This window comes from Lissotriton helveticus, chromosome 1_1 (genome assembly GCF_964261635.1).
Source record: "Lissotriton helveticus chromosome 1_1, aLisHel1.1, whole genome shotgun sequence".
NCBI classification, from domain to species: Eukaryota; Metazoa; Chordata; class Amphibia; order Caudata; family Salamandridae; genus Lissotriton; species Lissotriton helveticus.
Genome location: NC_136057.1, coordinates 830,960,425 through 830,978,062, shown reverse-complemented (window position 1 = coordinate 830,978,062; position 17,638 = coordinate 830,960,425). Strand labels below are relative to the sequence as shown.

At 46.3% G+C, this 17,638-nt stretch overlaps 1 protein-coding gene across 2 annotated transcripts in view; it reads left to right on the top strand.

Moving 5' to 3' along the window:
* Window positions 1–17,638, top strand: part of WASHC4 (WASH complex subunit 4) — a 1,268,393-nt gene that overhangs the window by 713,832 nt on the left and 536,923 nt on the right. For both annotated transcript variants that reach the window (XM_078674607.1, XM_078674599.1), the window contains exon 26: window positions 8,387–8,495. In XM_078674607.1, the coding sequence (XP_078530733.1) occupies window positions 8,387–8,495 (109 nt within the window). The remainder of the gene's footprint in view (window positions 1–8,386; window positions 8,496–17,638) is intronic.

Here is a 17,638-nt window from a genome sequence, read left to right as displayed (position 1 = left end):
GTAGTCCCTGATATTTCCTCACTCTTGACAGCCATTGATTCTGAAGCCACATTCTTTTCAGTTATCGATCTCAAGAACGCATTCTTTAGTGTCCCTATTCATCCAGACAGCCAGTTCCTTTTCGGTTTCTGTTTAAATGGAAGAAGCTATAAATTTACACGAGCACCTCAAGGTTTCACAGAAAGTCCTAGCATTTACAGTCAAGCACTTAAGAGACAACTAGACAATATTCACATGCCAACTGACACTGCCCTACTCCAGTATGTCGATGATCTGTTAATTACAGCCCGTTCTGAACGTGACTGCGAGCGTGCGTCACTTACAGTCCTGTATTTCCTGGCCGAGATGGGGCACAAGGTGTCCCCTTCCAAATTGCAATTCTGTGTCCAGCAAGTGGTCTACCTTGGACACTTACTGTCCAAGAGGGGTAGGCAGTTGACACCTGACCGTATCCAGTTAATAGCGCATCTTCCACAACCCAAGACTCAGAAGGAGGTACGAGCTTTTATCGGCCTCACTTCTTACTGTAGACAATGGATTCCTCAGTACGCATATCTAGCCAAGCCACTGATACAGTTAACGACACAGGAGGCAGCCGTATAGACTGTCCTCCCTTGGACCCAGGAACATACACTTGTTTTCAATGAGTTAAAGAAAGCTTTATGCCAAGCACCTGTTCTAGCAACACCGAACTATAGTAAGCCTTTTACACTTTTTGTCACTGAACGTGATGGTACTGCATTATCTGTTCTCACACAAGATCAAGCAGGACAATACAAGCCCTGTGCTTATTTTTCTAGCACATTAGATCCAGTGGCCCAGGCTCTGCCTGCGTGCCTCAAGTCAGTTGCAGCCACAGCTCTAGCTATCAGACAAAGTGATTCCATAGTGTTAGGACACTCCCTGACAGTACAAGTTCCACACTCCGTGGAAGTTCTTTTAAACCGAACTCAGACTCAGCACTTGACAATTGCACGTTTAACAGGTTATGAACTGACACTGTTTCAGCCACACATAGAAATCAGACGCTGCAACGTTTTAAATCCCGCTACACTGTTACCGTCAGTTACTTCAAATCCTGCCACACATGACTGTGTGGAAGTTGTTAACACCATGACAAAGCCAAGACAAGACTTGACAGATATTGCATTACCTGATCCTGACCTGACACTTTATGTGGATGGTTCATGTATGAGAACAAGTACAGGAGAACTAGTAGCTGCGTATGCAGTGACTACGGACACTGAAGTTATAGAAACACACCGTATTGATACCCTGTCTGCTCAAGCAGCAGAGCTAGTCGCTCTGACCCAAGCCTGTATACGTGCCAAGAACCTGAAAGTTAACATATATACAGATTCACGTTATGCATTCGGAGTCGTACACGACTTTGGAGTGCTCTGGAAAGAAAGAGGTTTCATGACTTCTCATGGAACTAAGATTCAGCATGGTCTCCTCATTCAAGCTCTGTTAGATGCAATACATTTACAGACAGCTATTGCCATTATGAAGTGCAAGGCACATACGAAAGTTACTGACATCATTTCCCAGGGTAACGACCTGGCAGATCGAACAGCCAAGCTTACAGCTCAGACTCCAGACATTCCAGTTAACACGACACAGACACTCATTCCAGATCAGACTACTTGTATGACAGTTAAGGACCCTACACAAGATGTAATAGATATACAGTCACATGCCACTCCAGATGAAATCAAGAAATGGTCCGAACAAGGAGGGGTCCAGACAGATCAAGGATGGTTGACGAAGGGAAAAGCCACAGGGTTTCTCCCCGACTCAATGGTTCAAGTCATTATTAATACCGCACATAGTCCAGTACACCTAGGAGAAAAGGCCATGTTAGACAGTATCCAGAACATTTGGTTCAACAAGCATTTACGAGCAGCGGCCAAGCAGAAAGTACGTACCTGTATGATATGTTGTCAGTTCAATCCAGGTAAAAGTGTCCCGGTGGAACAAGGTGGATTCCATCCTCCTGACCACCCTTTTGAAGTCCTCCAGATGGATTATATTCAGATGGAGAGATGTCGAGGTTTCAAGTATGTCCTCGTAGTTGTATGTGCTTTGTCCAGATGGACAGAAGCATATCCGGTTCCAGATTACACTGCCGCGACCACTGCCAGGCAGTTGGTTCGTGAGTTTTTCCCCCGCTATGGTTTACCAAGGGTCGTGTATTCAGACAACGGCCAGCCATTCTCATCTGAACTCATGAAACAAGTATCCCTTCTGTTAGGGTACCAGTGGAAGTTCCACTGTGTACGGCACCCCGAAGCAGCTGGTCTAGTTGAGAGACATAATCAGACATTGAAAATCCGCATTGCAAAAGTATGCGCAGAAAAAGGCGTAAATTGGTTGGTAGCACTGCCAGTTGCCCTTTTTTATATGAGAATGGTTGCACACTCTAGATCAGGTCTGTCCCCGTACGAGGTCGTATTCGGCCGTCCTCCTAATATGTGGGGTACACCTATGCCCCGAAAGATTACAGACGTTTCCAGTAATATGTTGACAGATTACCTAGCTTCCTTGATGTCTGCCCTACACTCTTGTCGTTCACAGGTTGCCGCTGCTTTTCCAGACAACACTGAGGTGAAACTGCATGAAGTCGTTCCAGGGGATTTCGTCCTGGTGCGCAATTTTGATCGTTCAAGTCCGTTGGAGCCCCGTTGGAAGGAGCCCCAGCTGGTGTTATTAACAACAAGGACCGCAGTCAAGCTCGAAGGACGCAAGGGCTGGGTGCATACCAGCCACATCAAGAAATTCCATGGATTGCGGCCAAAGACATTTATCAAAGACGGCCCTATTCTTAAGGACTGTCCAGACACAGACTCTAAACTTCCCCTGTTAGAGAAAACTCCGCAGCAGGAGTATAAAGCAAAATTCCGGTCTAGTAAAATAAGTCAGACAGTTTAATTGTTTAAGTCCCTCTCGGGTGAAGCGGTTAGACAGGTTCCTGACATGTATGAGATAGACCCACACAGTGAGAGAGTTAGTCAAAACTCTAAAAGATGTATTATCGTTCTATTCTTTTTATTGTTTTTGAGTCTTATGGTTACCTGCATAAGTTATGCTTTTCATTTATGTTTTCCTATTTCACATGTACATATGTTTCCTAATGTTACAGTAGAGCACACATTTAGTGACCTGCCTCCTCACGAGTTATCCTATCGTCTTGCTATGCGTAATAACACATTTATCAGAATGTTACATTATTCTCACCAGACCAGCAATGCCACTAATTGTTGGGTGTGTGGTCGACTTCCCCCTTTCCAGACACCGAAGGGAGTTCTGCCACTTTTTCCTTATCCGTTTTCACACAATGGTTCGTGTGGAGCATGGTCCACATTAACGTCATCCTCAATTGATATGTCCCTTCTGAATCGAACATGTTTCCCAGACAAGGAAGGTTTTCCCCACAGAACAGGGTTAGATCTAGAAAATGAAGTATATGATTTAGGTAATTATTCCTCGAATTTTATGGTTCTGAATGTTCAGTCCGATACTACTCCAGATTTGCCTGCTATTTCAGTACTACCCGTCAAAGGCGAATTATGTGTCAGAAAGAACGGTTCCGCACATGTAGGACATAGTGATTGTACTACTGTGGTCGAGTATAGTGACAGTGGGAAATCTATTTTCAAAGCCTCACGTCATTCTTATTTTGTTTGTGGTCAGACCGCATATGTTCGTCTGCCCCTCGATTGGGATGGAACCTGTTACATTGCCTTCCTACTGCCACCAGTTTTTCTAGCCCCATCCGATTATCACAGAAACACACATCTAGTACACGTTAGACATAGAAGGGAGACTGAGTCCCCAATTGTCGACCAAACTGAAACTGCTCTAGAACAGTATCAAGACTTCAATAAAGGTTTCTTTTTCTTTATAGGTCCTGTCCAGAATAGTAAGTTAATACGTAGGTTAACCAGAACCCTTGAAGCAGTAGTGAATGAGACTACTTCCGCTCTAGGTAATTTAACCGAAGAGCAATCTGCCATTAGATTTGTCGTGCTCCAAAATCGTCTCGTTCTTGACGTCATATTGGCCGATAGAGGAGGAGCTTGTAGAGTCATCGGATCTAGTTGCTGCATTTTCATTCCTAATAACGCGCCGTCTGTTTATTCAGCTATAACCAGACTTCATAAAATTGCCCATCAGTTACACCAAGATCCAGGCACCTGGACATGGTCCGGTTGGCTCTGGAGTATCATATCTGCCTGGGGATGGAAAGTATTGTCATTCCTAGGTATAGCAGTAATGATCATATTCAGTTGCTGCCTCTGTTTACAATGTGGCCCTGCGATTTGCGGCTTGTGTGCTACATCCTGTATTCCTAGTCCTAAGTCCCGTTCCAAGACAATTCGAGACGAGCAAATGATGCTATATGAACAGATAGATGGTATCATGAATATTGATGTTTCCTGATGGGAACGTAGGGCACAAGGAGGGAATGTGGAAAAGTAAATTTTGCCATGCTATATGTGCCTACGTGTTCCCCATCCTATGTTATATGTGCATGATTAATATGCATATGTATCCCCCTATGATCGATTAAAGACGCAATTATAGTTGTGTCCAACTCTAGTATGCCAGTTTCCAGTTCTCGTGAAAGCAACAAGTATTAGGCCCATGTTACCACGATTTACAGTGTACACGTTAATTCATTGAATTGTCCCCGTTTCTAGGCCTCAAAAGGGCCCGGACACCAGATTCAAGCTCCAGTCTCCTGAACTCACTCCGAGGAGCGATGCAGCCCCCACCTGCATCCCTGACCCTTCACTTACTTCCTTTCGCGCAGCGCGGTGCCCAGCTCTGCCTGCCAGTCTGCCAAGAGTATGTTATGCTTCTAGTTATCAGTTCAACTCCTCGTCTTTGCATTCCTTAGCTACTGAACCGTATAAACAGCTTCAGCTATAGTCTAGTCTTTATGTCTCCATGCAAGAGAATACTGTATTAATATTCATAGAAGATTCATAGCCCACACATTACACGAAGAATATATGCATGCACCAGCCTTAGAGTCAAGTAGCCTCTGCCCTGATAACTTTTAGTTTCTATCAACATGTACTCCAAACACAAGATACCAGATATGCCATAGGTACATGTCGTCCTGACACCGTAGACTTTAGTCTCCTCTTCTAGTGCAGAAGTCATAGCCCCCAGTTCTCCCTGGTAACACCTCATTGCCCGTTTGCGCGCACCACTAGGTTAAAGGTCCCAGCTGCTCAAGTAGCCCCCTCCATGTTTCCACCCCAGTTATGACACTTCTGTGACGTCTACACCACATGTCCATGTATACGCCCTGTACACGCCTTCTTCTTCCATCAATGTGTCCTTATCTTTCGCGACTGCTACGCCTACTGCTAGGCCTATTGTATGCAATGTAATGTAATGTATGATACTATATATATGCTGCACTGTCGATGAGGCATTGCAGCTGCCATCCATTCTATTTCCGTGCAGGCTATCCCGTTCCTGTCCCTTCCCTTATGCCTGATTAAAGCCTGTTAGACTCAGATACCTCGAATCCTGTCTCTTATTTATTGAGCTATCTGTTTTATTCAATGTATTCAAAAATAGTACCGGTAATTAATTATTTATTTACCACACCTTGCTACCCCAAAGATGGCATCCGTTTGGTGCGAGCGTAGTGGTTTGCATATTATCGGTCTTGGGCCCGCTCTGTTGCTAAGTCTGAAGACCGGGACTCTGTAAGCTTTGTCCAGCTCGAAGGGGTTCTCGAATTTGAGATTCGTCAGTTTAGGTATGAGGTTCTGTACGAGTGACACACACGAGCCAGCTTTTTCCTCCTCTCCTTCTGGCACCCATAGAATTCTTATATTTACTTTCCTGCTGCGATCCTCGAACTCCACTGCTTGCTTTCGGAGCTCTGTGGTTGCCTTCGCAATGGTGCTGATCGCCTTGCCTGTGTGCTGCGTCCTGTCCTCCATATCGCTGACCCTCTGTTCCACAGCTGATAGCCTGCTGTTTGCCGTATAGATGTCTGCTCTGACTACAGCTAGTTCGAGTTGGATTGCGTCCATGTTTTTTTTCGTAGTTTCGGCCAAGTCATGGACTTCAGCCAGTTTTTTAAGTATGCTGTCCAGTGTGCTGCTGATGTCCGACTTTTGTTTAATGGGAGACTCTAAGTGACCTTCAGGCTTTGTTTTTTTCGGCTGTTGAGATAATTTCCCTTCGTTGCCAGCCATTTTTATTAGCCCTCTCTTTGCTTGTAAGAGTTCGAATCATCTCTTGTTGCTGCTCTGTGGGGCAGGCTGGATTGCTCGCACTTGTGGGAGTTCGTTTTGTGGCACATTGTCACTCTGCTTGTGTGAGTTTGTAGTGGTTATTGGCTTCAGTCTTCCTTGCTTGGGATTCCTTTTTTGCTCTGGCACCCCTGGTAAGTTTTTTCCTTTGTGTGCTTGGTCCCTTTGTTCGTGTTCTCTGCAGTGACTGGGCTTCTTTGTTGGTGTGGTCAAGTGTGGGGGTTGTTGTGTCTCGACAGCGTTTACGACGTATCTCTTGTGTTAGTATCGGCTGCAGTGGTAGGTCCACGTATTTACCTTTGTGGTGCTTGTTGTTGTTGTGTTCGGGTGGGCTTTGTCTGCCTATTTTTGGCCCTTTAGTGCTCCTGTGCTTGTAGAGTATTGTTTTGTTTCCGTAAGATGGTGGCCCCCCTGCACCCCTGACCTGTTTCGGTTTCAGCTTTGCAGGCGTTTCCGTTGGTTTGCCGGTGCTTGAGGGTGGCCGACTTGTGGTTGCTATGGACCGGTTTCGTAGATGGTCTGGCGCAACAGATTGTCTTTTTAGACCCTTACACGTCTGCACTGTTATGTCTAGTGCGAGGTACTGCAGCAGCTAGGCGCCTACTTTCTGGTGAGTGCGCTCTCAAGGACTCATTTATTGCGTGTTCTACTGGCTGCTTTGTTTGTTTTCTACCAGGGGTTGAGCCCTGGCGCTGCCTGCTCCTTTTTCCTCGTTACCAGACTCTCTCCCTTGTTTTCCTGTCGTTCGCAGCCTTCGATCCATGTTGCGACTTCCTTTGCTTCCGCCTCGCCCCCTGCACAAAGATGGCCGCTTCCTTCTGTTTTCGGTTTCGTTTCTGTGCGGCGTTTTGCCTCTAAGATAAGCCTGACTGCTCCTGCCAAGCTACCAAGGGGGTGAGCAGGGGTTATTTTAGGAGTGTAACTCCCTTATCCTGACTAGAGTGGTGGTTTCTGCCTGGCTTTGGCGCATGCCTTAGCCTGCCATAAATCCCATTTTTAACAGGTACTCTTTGCACCCTTGTCTGGCTGACTTGAGTCTTTGAGGATGGCCATTCTAGCTCAGGTCTTGGATGTCCAAAACAAGAGTGGGGCGGTCAATGTAACGCTTGGCTGGGACATGCAATAAGGTGCCCTAAAGTCAGAACTAAAACTCCAAACTGTTAGGGTGGCATTTCTCTAGTCAAATCTCAAAGCAACCTGAGACATACAATTGCACTTAGGGGAGGAGATTGGCCCAGGTGGTGGCTTGTCCCAATGTTGCCAATACTAGAGCCAGCAGTGATGAGGAAAGCCCCTCCCCCTCAAGATGCAGCCAGATGGAGCGGAGGCTTAAGCAGCCTCTCTATGCAACCAAGGACAGTGTTGCAGGATTGACAGGTTTTGGGAAGTGGCTCTGGAATCAGTTGGGAAAACGTGCACTCTCCCAAGTGGGCTGGAGTGCAATCTTCTTGAGGTGATTGCCCCCACTTTCGACACAGCTCAGTTTCATTGCATGCAGTCACATCTGATGGTGAGCTCTTATATTAAGGCAAATAGAATAAATCACCCTGCCAAAGCTTGATAAATGATGGTCCCAAAAGGGACCTGTGGTCTGTTTACCCCCACGGTCTCGGACATTCATTGGTTTTTGTTTCCCTCCTATCTGAACTGGATCCCTTTTGGGACCATCATTTATCAAGCTTTGGCAGGGTGATTTATTCTATTTGCCTTTGTGTTTTCCCCTTCGTCCCTGCCTATATCATTGATCTGTCCTGGGGAACCCCCTTCTATTGCTCGAGCTCTTATATTAAGCCTTAGACATTGACACCCTATTCCAGCTCAACTGTATGCTGTACGGCAAACTGCTGGCACAGAGGAGATAATGGTAGTTATCTTTCTGCGTGGCCACACACACCAGCCCCAAAAATATTTTCTTAGTAATGTAGCGATGCCATAGTCAATGCAGATGTCCATAAATCCTGATCATTTCTATTTTCTTTTTTAATAATTCTCTGGTATTTCTTATAAACTGATTAAGTGACTGCTACAAACACTTGTTACCTAATGTGTTCATTATCGTTTTGACCATACCCTTCAATGACTGTTTTCATTTATTTCTGCAGTATCCTTTTGAAAGAGCAGAGAAATTTAACAGAGGAATACGAAAGCTTGGCATTTCACCGGATGGGCAAAGTTATCTGGACCAGTTCAGACAACTCATAAGTCAGATAGGTATGTGAAGCATTTGAGAAACGTGTATTAAATATTTGCACATTGGAAAATATAAATGTCTACTATTGTCTACCAAATGATGGATATAATATTAGCATATGCAGCGCTGGTTGAAAAAGTCGCCCGAGCGCCGGTTGAGGCAGTCGCCCGCGCGCCGGTTGAGGCAGTCGCCCGCGCGCCGGTTGAGGCAGTCGCCCGCGCGCCGGTTGAGGCAGTCGCCCGCGCGCCGGTTGAGGCAGTCGCCCGCGCGCCGGTTGAGGCAGTCGCCCGCGCGCCGGTTGAGGCAGTCGCCCGCGCGCCGGTTGAGGCAGTCGCCCGCGCGCCGGTTGAGGCAGTCGCCCGCGCGCCGGTTGAGGCAGTCGCCCGCGCGCCGGTTGAGGCAGTCGCCCGCGCGCCGGTTGAGGAAGTCGTCGGAGCGCCGGTTGAGGAAGTCGTCGGAGCGCTGGTCGAGGAAGTCGTCCGAACGTCGGTCGAGTAAGTCGTTCGAACGTCGGTCGAGTAAGTCGTTCGAGCGTCGGTCGAGTAAGTCGTCCGAGCGTCGGTCGAGTAAGTCGTCCGAGCGTCGGTCGAGTAAGTCGTCCGAGCGTCGGTTGAGGAAGTTGGTTGAGGAAGTCGGTTGAGGAAGTCATCTGAGCGTCGGTCGAGTAAGTCGTCCGAGCGTCGGTTGAGGAAGTTGGTTGAGGAAGTCGGTTGAGGAAGTCGTCCGAGCGTCGGTTGAGGAAGTCGTCCGAGCGTCGGTTGAGGAAGTTGTCCGAGCGTCAGTTGAGGAAGTCGTCCGAGCGTCGGTTGAGGAAGTTGTCCGAGCGTCGGTTGAGGAAGTTGTCCGAGCATCGGTTGAGGAAGTTGTCCGAGTGTCGGTTGAGGAAGTTGTCCGAGCGCCGGTTGAGGCAGTCGCCCGAGCGCCGGTTGAGGCAGTCGCCCGAGCGCCGGTTGAGGCAGTCGCCCGAGCGCCGGTTGAGGCAGTCGCCCGAGCGCCGGTTGAGGCAGTCGCCCGAGCGCCGGTTGAGGCAGTCGCCCGAGCGCCGGTTGAGGCAGTCGCCCGAGCGCCGGTTGAGGCAGTCGCCCGAGCGCCGGTTGAGGCAGTCGCCCGAGCGCCGGTTGAGGAAATCGTCGGAGCGCTGGTCGAGTAAGTCGTCCGAGCGTCGGTCGAGTAAGTCGTCCGAGCGTCGGTTGAGGAAGTTGGTTGAGGAAGTCGGTTGAGGAAGTCATCCGAGCGTCGGTCGAGTAAGTCGTCCGAGTGTCGGTTGAGGAAGTTGGTTGAGGAAGTCAGTTGAGGAAGTCATCCGAGCGTCGGTTGAGGCAGTTGCCCGCGCGCCGGTTGAGGCAGTCGCCCACGCGCCGGTTGAGGCAGTCGCCCGCGCGCCGGTTGAGGCAGTCGCCCGCGCGCCGGTTGAGGCAGTCGCCCGCGTGCCGGTTGAGGCAGTCGTCGGAGCGCCGGTTGAGGAAGTCGTCGGAGCGCCGGTTGAGGAAGTCGTCGGAGCGTCGGTTGAGGAAGTCGTCGGAGCGTCGGTTGAGGAAGTCGTCCGAGCGTCGGTTGAGGAAGTTGTCCGAGCGTCGGTTGAGGAAGTTGTCCGAGCTTCGGTTGAGGAAGTCGTCTGAGCGCTGGTTGAGAAAATTGTGTGATCACTTATTTTCACATCCCTGTCGGGCAAGCCCTCAAGCATTACCTGCGGTTTGCAGTGGGCAACAACCTCCATAAACCCACCTCCAGACTATGCAGACCTTTCGCACTCCCTGGGGTTCACTTCAAGGTACCTGAGTCACACCTGAGTTCTCTCATATGCTCCCTTTTATCTGAGTCATTTTAGATACAGTGCAGTTCTGCACCTATCCTCCGAAATGGAGAGTTCAGGATATTCAGGCTATGATCCCGATGTTTCTTCCTCAGTGCTGGATTTCCATGAGATTGACTCTAAGACTACTGGGTGTGATGGACTTCTGCACCCTGCTGGTGAAGCACGCCAAATGGATCGTTCGGGCTCTGCAGTGGGATCTGAAGCCCCAGTGGGTGCCGCACCGGAGGAATCTCTCTGACCTGGTTCAAATTTCGAAAGAGACTGCAAAAGATCTACAGTGGTGGCTAACAGACAGTGATTGAGTCCATGGCAGACTAATCTCTCTTCCCCACCTAGGGCTGACAGTGGTGACCGATGCTTCACTTCTGGGTTGGGGCAGCCACCTGGGAGAGATGAAGATCAGAGGGCTCTGGCTTCTGCTGGAATTTTAGCTCCACATCAACCTTCTGTAGCTGAGAGTGATCCGAATCATGGGCAACACCACTGCCATGTGGTATTGCAACGGACATGGTGGGTTGAGGTGGGGTCATGGACCCTGTGCCAGGAGGCTCTGCTCCTCTTGACTTGGCTGGAGTTCGAGGACATATTCTTGGTTTTGCAGCACATGGCAGGCTCATTGAACACCAGGCTAGATGAACTCAGCCTTGCAGATCACGAATGGCTCTACCTCTAGATGTGGCAGGAGGTCTGTTCCAAGAATGGTGAGAATCTTGGCTTGATCTGTTCGCAACCCCAAAAACATTCAATGTCACCACTTCTGCGTGTTGGAGTTTTCAAAGCGGCTCTCACTCGGAGATGCATTCTGCCTTGAGTGCTATTCAGGATGCCTGTATGCCTCTCCGCCGATACCACTCCTGCCCTGAGATCTGAAGACGATCAGGACAGACCAGGCCCAAGTCATTCAATGGGCTACGGATTGGGCATGGAGAGCATGGTATACTGACCTCCTGAGCATAAGCATCGGTCCTCCGATTAGCCTGCCCCATCTGGAGTATCTCCTGTCGCAGAAACTGGGCAGGGTCCTGTATCCATACCCACATAGACTCTACCTTTATTCATGGAGATTGAGCAGCGACAGTTGAGGGTTTTTGAGCTTCCTCCCGAGGTATTTGATGTCCTCTTGGCAGGCATGCAGGCATCCCTGCAGTAAGACTGCATTCCACTGTCGTTGGGATAAGTTTGTGGCTTGGTGTTCCTCACGCCATGTGAACTTCCATTTCTGCACCGCTTTCCGAAGTATTGCTGTTTGTTTTATCTTTAGTCCATCAAGGTCTTGCCTGGGAATCTGTTATGGGTTACCTGTCAACCATTCCGGCTTTCCTCCGATTGAAAATTACCCTCTCTGCTCCAGATAATTGTTCGGACTCATTTTCTGAAAGCATTGCAACACTTGATCCCGTGTACCTCCTTTGTAATGCCCCAGTGGGACCTCAATCTGGTTCTCACATTTCTCATAAGTTACCTTTTTGGTCCCCTGCACAGGTTGTGTCTGTGGCTCTTGATTATCGAAACAGTCTTTCTTGTGGCCAATACATTGGCCAGGAAGGTCAGTGATCTTCGAGCTCTGGTGGTTACACCAGCTTTTTCCTTAACAAACCGGGTCTTTGGACGTGTGCCTTTTTTCTGCCAAAGATTGTCACATTTTTCGCTCCACCCCATCCTTCAAAGGTGGAGGAGAGACTCCATTGCCTGGACCCAAGGAGAGCTCTTTTTTTTCTACACTGATTGTACCACAGACAATTGGGTGGATGATCAGCTCTTCATTGGGTTTACTGGAGGGAAAAAGGGAACGGCTGTGCAGAAGTGAACAATCTCCAGATGGATCGTACTCTGCGTTAAGATCTGCAACGCATTTGCTATGAAGCAGCCTCTTGAGCGTTTGAGGGCCCTTTCCACCCGAGCCAATGCCACTACTACTGCCTTACTATGCACGGTATAAGTCTTTGACAACTGCCAGGCCTCTGCAATGGCATTACTCCACATGTTCACAAATAACTACTGCTTGGGCAATTTGGTCTGTCGAGACGGGCATTTTGCCAGTTCCGTCCTCCAGGATTTCTGGTGTGAGCCAGTTCATAGACCCACCTCTGAGTATCTATTCTAATGTGAAGAATCTGTGGTTAGATGTCTCTGTGAGAATAACAAGTTGCTTACCTTTGGTTATACTTTTTCTGGTAGAGACTTTATCTAACCGTAGATTGCACTTACATGGGTACCAAAACATCACTTCTGAGGTGGATGACTCCAAGGGCACAAAGATACTGTTAAATTTTTTTGGGATCCAGTCTGGTGCCTGGAGAATATTGTAAGGTGAGGAATCTGCAGTTAGTCTGTACCAGAAAAAGCGTTACCGGAGGTAGGTAACTTGTTCATCTAAAGAGATCATACTTGATGTTTATTTTTAGAATGAACATGTACAATCAACTATAATTAATGATATATTTTCAACTATTCTGCTAAAATGAAACATACAGAAATAAGAATATTTTAGCAGCAGCCTCCTAAAACAGGAATTTGACATCTGGTTTTAAGAATTCAGTGCGGAGACAGGCTTGGCTAAGTTTTCCGAACTGTGTATTGAAAAACCTAACTCTTGGTCTCTGTTAGTTCATCTGTTTTTTCTTTAACATGTTTTCTGGAGAAGCAGCTGAATTGCTTCAAACTATGTTTTTTTCTATTCTGTCTTTACATAAAACATCTTTTAGGAACGTTTATGTCTAGGAGTCTCTGTCCTGCAAAAATTATTTACCTTCATCTATCTTTAAATCCTCTATAAATCTCTTTTATGGAGCTTATTGCCATGCTGGTTTCAGAGTAGGGCATGCAGTCTTCTCCATGAGTGTTTTTCTGTGTTTTAAAGGTGTATTTGTATAGGTGGCTGCATTTGTTGTGCAGGAAGATTTTTCCCGTCTTTCCTCCGTATCACCTCTTGTCCCTCAGAGATTTTGGTTAAGCCACTGATGTATCTCACAGACACCATTAAGGCCAAGACATTAGAATGCATTTGGCAGGTATGTCTCAGGTGTGCAAATAGAAATAGCGTTTCAATCTTAACGTAGCATCAACCTCAAGTTGGTCTTCTGTGGTGAAATTGCTTTGACCAAAGTGAAACCCACTTTCTGAAAATATTATCTCCAAAACTGTCAAAAGAGGTGTCCTTTTCATACTGAAAGAGCCACTATCCAGACTATATGGTTAAGTGAGAGCCTTATCTTATTCACTGTTCCTTCAGGATACCATTGGAACCTCTTCTCCTTAGAAACTTAGAAATTGTGAATACACATGCTTCTATGGTCATACAGTTGTAACTCAGTCATTCCATTACACTAATGTTAGTTCTATTGTTTCTCAACAGGGAGAGCCTAAACATTTAGAGCATTGTAGGTGTTGAGCTAGAGATTAAGATGATTCAGCTTCATAGCTTCTGCACTAATACCTCATGGGGCTTTCCAAGACACCCTTTTATGGCACACATCACTCTTTCCACAGAAAGAAGGCGGATTCACTGGGGAAGCTATCCTGACACTTCATTGGCATATCCATCCTCACCATACTCAAGAGTAATGAGGCTCTGTAATTGATAATCCCAATGTACATTTTTTTAGTAACCTTATTTGTTTTCTGCTAATTGAAGACTTTAGACATTCTTTGTGCTCTGGGTGTTCTTATGTCATAATTTGCATGTGTTTGCTCTAAGCACATCTATTCTGAAGTGCCATTCATCTGAGACTAATAAATTAACAATACTAAATGCAAAAAGTTAATCTTAGTCCTTCTTTTTTTTTTTTAACAACATATTTTGTTTGGTATATTCACCAGTACATTCTGCCCTGAGTCCCAATTACTTTATGCATTACAACAGCATAGTCGGTATTAGAGCAGAAATTGAACCGTATCAACTTACTTCAACACAGGTAATACACCCCACTCCAGCCAATGCAAAGCCAATCAAATGTCCAGTGGAATCATGGCTGTTGACCTTGTGTCAGAAAAAGGATACGTTGAAGCGGCCCCCTCAGGAACAGATGCTCTTGCCCCAGTACCCCCACCGACCAAACTCCAAAGACTGTCTTGATAAGTTGCAGTCCATAGAATTAGCCCGGGGAAGGGAAAGGGGAAGTGGAAGACAAAACAAGAGAGACTGCTTCTCTTCTGGCACTGAGCCTGCCTCTGGTCAATCTGGCAATTCTCGCTCTAGAAAGGAATTAACAGTGATTAACCTCTTGGTCTAAACATGCTATCTCTTTCTATGTATATTCTTAGGCGGGAATTGTATCTTACCAATGTGCACTAGGAAGCTAGCTACTCTCTAATGTGTTTTGTCTGTTATCAATTGTCAATCTGATTCATCGGAAGATACTCTGAGGATATACTTTTTGCAAGCTTCTATTGTAATCTTTTGTTCAAGCTTCTTCCAAGAGAGTCTCTATTTCTCAGGATACAGATTGACTAACACAGGTCAAAGATAGTTTAGTAGATTTCCTGAAGATTACGATTCCAGTAGGTTTCTGACAGGAAATACACGCTAACACAAGTCTTTTGAAATTCTCAAGGACAGAACTCTCTGAATGAGTTATAGTCTCTTATCCTTAGAACAAACTGTCAGTTCATTGGAAAATTCTCATTTGACTTGAGGCGCAATTCATCTGCTTTCTCACCTCAGAGCAAGGTCACCTCTGAATAAATGTCTGCGACGTTACTTAAATGCTAAATACTCTTACTTGACAAGTATGGGGCTTCTCTTGACTGAAGACACCCAACACACCCTGCTTCTCCTCACAAGGCTCTGAAAACGAAGACTCCACAAGTATTTATCTTCAAGGACGATATTCCTGAAGGAGAAAAGGTTTCGTTAAGAAGCGCCCTTTCACATGTCACCCAAGCGCATCATTCTTACTTCCCTCATAACAGGAATTCTGATGCCAAAATACGATAATTCAAGGTTTTTTCAAGTTCTGTGACTGAGAGCGTGAGGAAAACGCTCTCTCCGTGAAATCAGTCAGTTGAAGTGCGCCGCTCGCAGTGCGCGCATGCGCAAAGGGGAAACACTCTCGCGGACTGAGGAAATCAGCTAGACTGCTGACCTCCACCAAGGACGGAACATCCTCTGCATTCTCAAGATGGCTGAGCGCTGCAATTCTGCCAACAGCAGCCGCAAGGAAGTCTTCCAACATGGGTGCCTGCGCTTGCAAGGTCTTTTTAGGTAATGATTTCCAAGAGAAGAAGGATGGATCCTGACAGTACCTCCCACCAAGGAGGCTCTCCCCAGCCGGGGTTTGGTAGGATATGCCTTATGAAACTCTTTAATTAATCTTTTTGCATGAACATTCTCACAAGGCTCCCACGATCTTTCCTCAGGTCCAAAGTTCTTCCAATCAATCAGATAGTACAGTGTGCCTTTCCTAATTTTTGAATCTAAAATTTTATGTACCTCAAACTCTTCCTCAAGATCTACCTGAACTGGCTTGGGCACTAAACGGACTCTTAAATTGGGTGGACTTTTTTTTATCAGAGAAACATGAAAGGTGGGGTGAATCTTTAGATTTGAGGGTAAATGTAGTTTAACAGTCACTGGTCCTAACATCTTTTCTACTGAGAATGGACCTAGAAATCGAGGTTGAAATTTTCGATTTACCTTCAATTTCAGATTTTTTGTTGATAACCACACCTTTTCACCCGGATGAAAGACTGGATCTACTCTTCTCTTTTTATCTGCATACTTTTTATAGGATTCTTTTGCCTTCACCAAATTTTCCTTAACTTGGACAAGGGATTTCTGGACTTCCGAAACTAACCTTTCAACTGCAGGAACAGGACTTTCATCTCTTTCCACAATTAAGGTGGGATGCCTATCACTATTTACATAGAAAGGAGAATAGCCAGTGGACGAATGAACCGCGTTATTGTAAGCAAACTCTGCCGCCCACACCATCTCGGACCACTCCATTTTTTGGTCCAAAAGGTACAATCGGAGGTACTGCTCGAGTTCCTGGTTCACTCTTTCAGTCTGACCATCTGTTTCTGGGTGGTAACTGGTGGAAAAGCGAGTGTCTATTCCCAACTTGTGAGTGAAGGCTCTCCAAAAATGGGAAACAAATTGTGTGCCCCTGTCGGAAACCAAAATCTTGGGAATTCCATGTAAACGCACAATGTGTTGGGAAAATAGTTGTGCTAAAAGTGGGGCATCAGGGACCTTTTTTAGAGGGATGAAATGTGCCATCTTAGAGAACACATCTACAAATACTAACACTGTAGTAAATCCTTGACTTGAGGGCAAATCGACTATTAAATCCATTGACACAGTATGCCAAGGATGTGGTGGGACAGGTAATGGTTTTAACTTGCCCTGAGGTGGTTTCCTATCTGATTTCCCTCTTAAACATCTTTCACAGGAAGTAACATACTGTCGTATCTGCGGTTTCATGTCTGGCCACCAAAAATGTCTCTCTACTAATTCAGTCGTTTTATGAATTCCTTTGTGTCCAGCCAGCAAATGGTCATGACAGGATTCTAAGGCCTTTTCTTGAAGCTCTTGTGTGGGTAAGTACAGACGTTGATCCTGATAGGGAAGACCATTCCTGATTTCACGACCTTCTTCCTCTAGAGACCAATCATTCATTTCTTGTAAGGGCATGACTTCTTTTAACTTGTTTGCAATTTCTGAGGTATCTGTAGCCAAAATGATTTTTTCTTCTGGAATTATACTTTGCTCTTCTTTTTTCTTCTCTGAGGCAATGGAATCAATCCGGGATAATGCATCTGCCTTGACATTACTCTTCCCTGGGCGGAAGGTAATCACGAAGTCAAAATCTGCGAAGAATAATGACCATCGCAATTGCCGAGCCGTTAACGTACGAGCTGACTTAAGAAATTGCAAGTTTCTGTGGTCCGTGTACACCGTAACTTTATGTTTTGCTCCCATCAAATAGTGACGCCATTCCACAAAAGCATCCTTTACGGCCAACAACTCCTTATCAGCAATAGAATAATTGCACTCTGGCGGACTCAGTGTTCTCGAATGATATGCCACTGGATGTAATTGACCTGACACTGGATGGCGTTGCGACAAGATTCCTCCAATTGCGATATCAGAAGCATCCGCTTCCACAAAAAAAGGGTCTTCAATTCTAGGATGTAACAAAATGGGAGCTTGAGTGAAGGAATCCTTGAGAAATTGAAAGGCATCTTCAGCTTCTTTTCCCCATAAAAATTTGACATCTTTCTTCAATAATCGTGTGATTGGGGCTACTTTTTGAGAGAACTCTGGAATGAACCTCCTGTAAAAATTTGAAAATCCCAAGAAACTCTGAACCTCTTTTACAGATTGAGGGGGGGGCCAATCTTGAA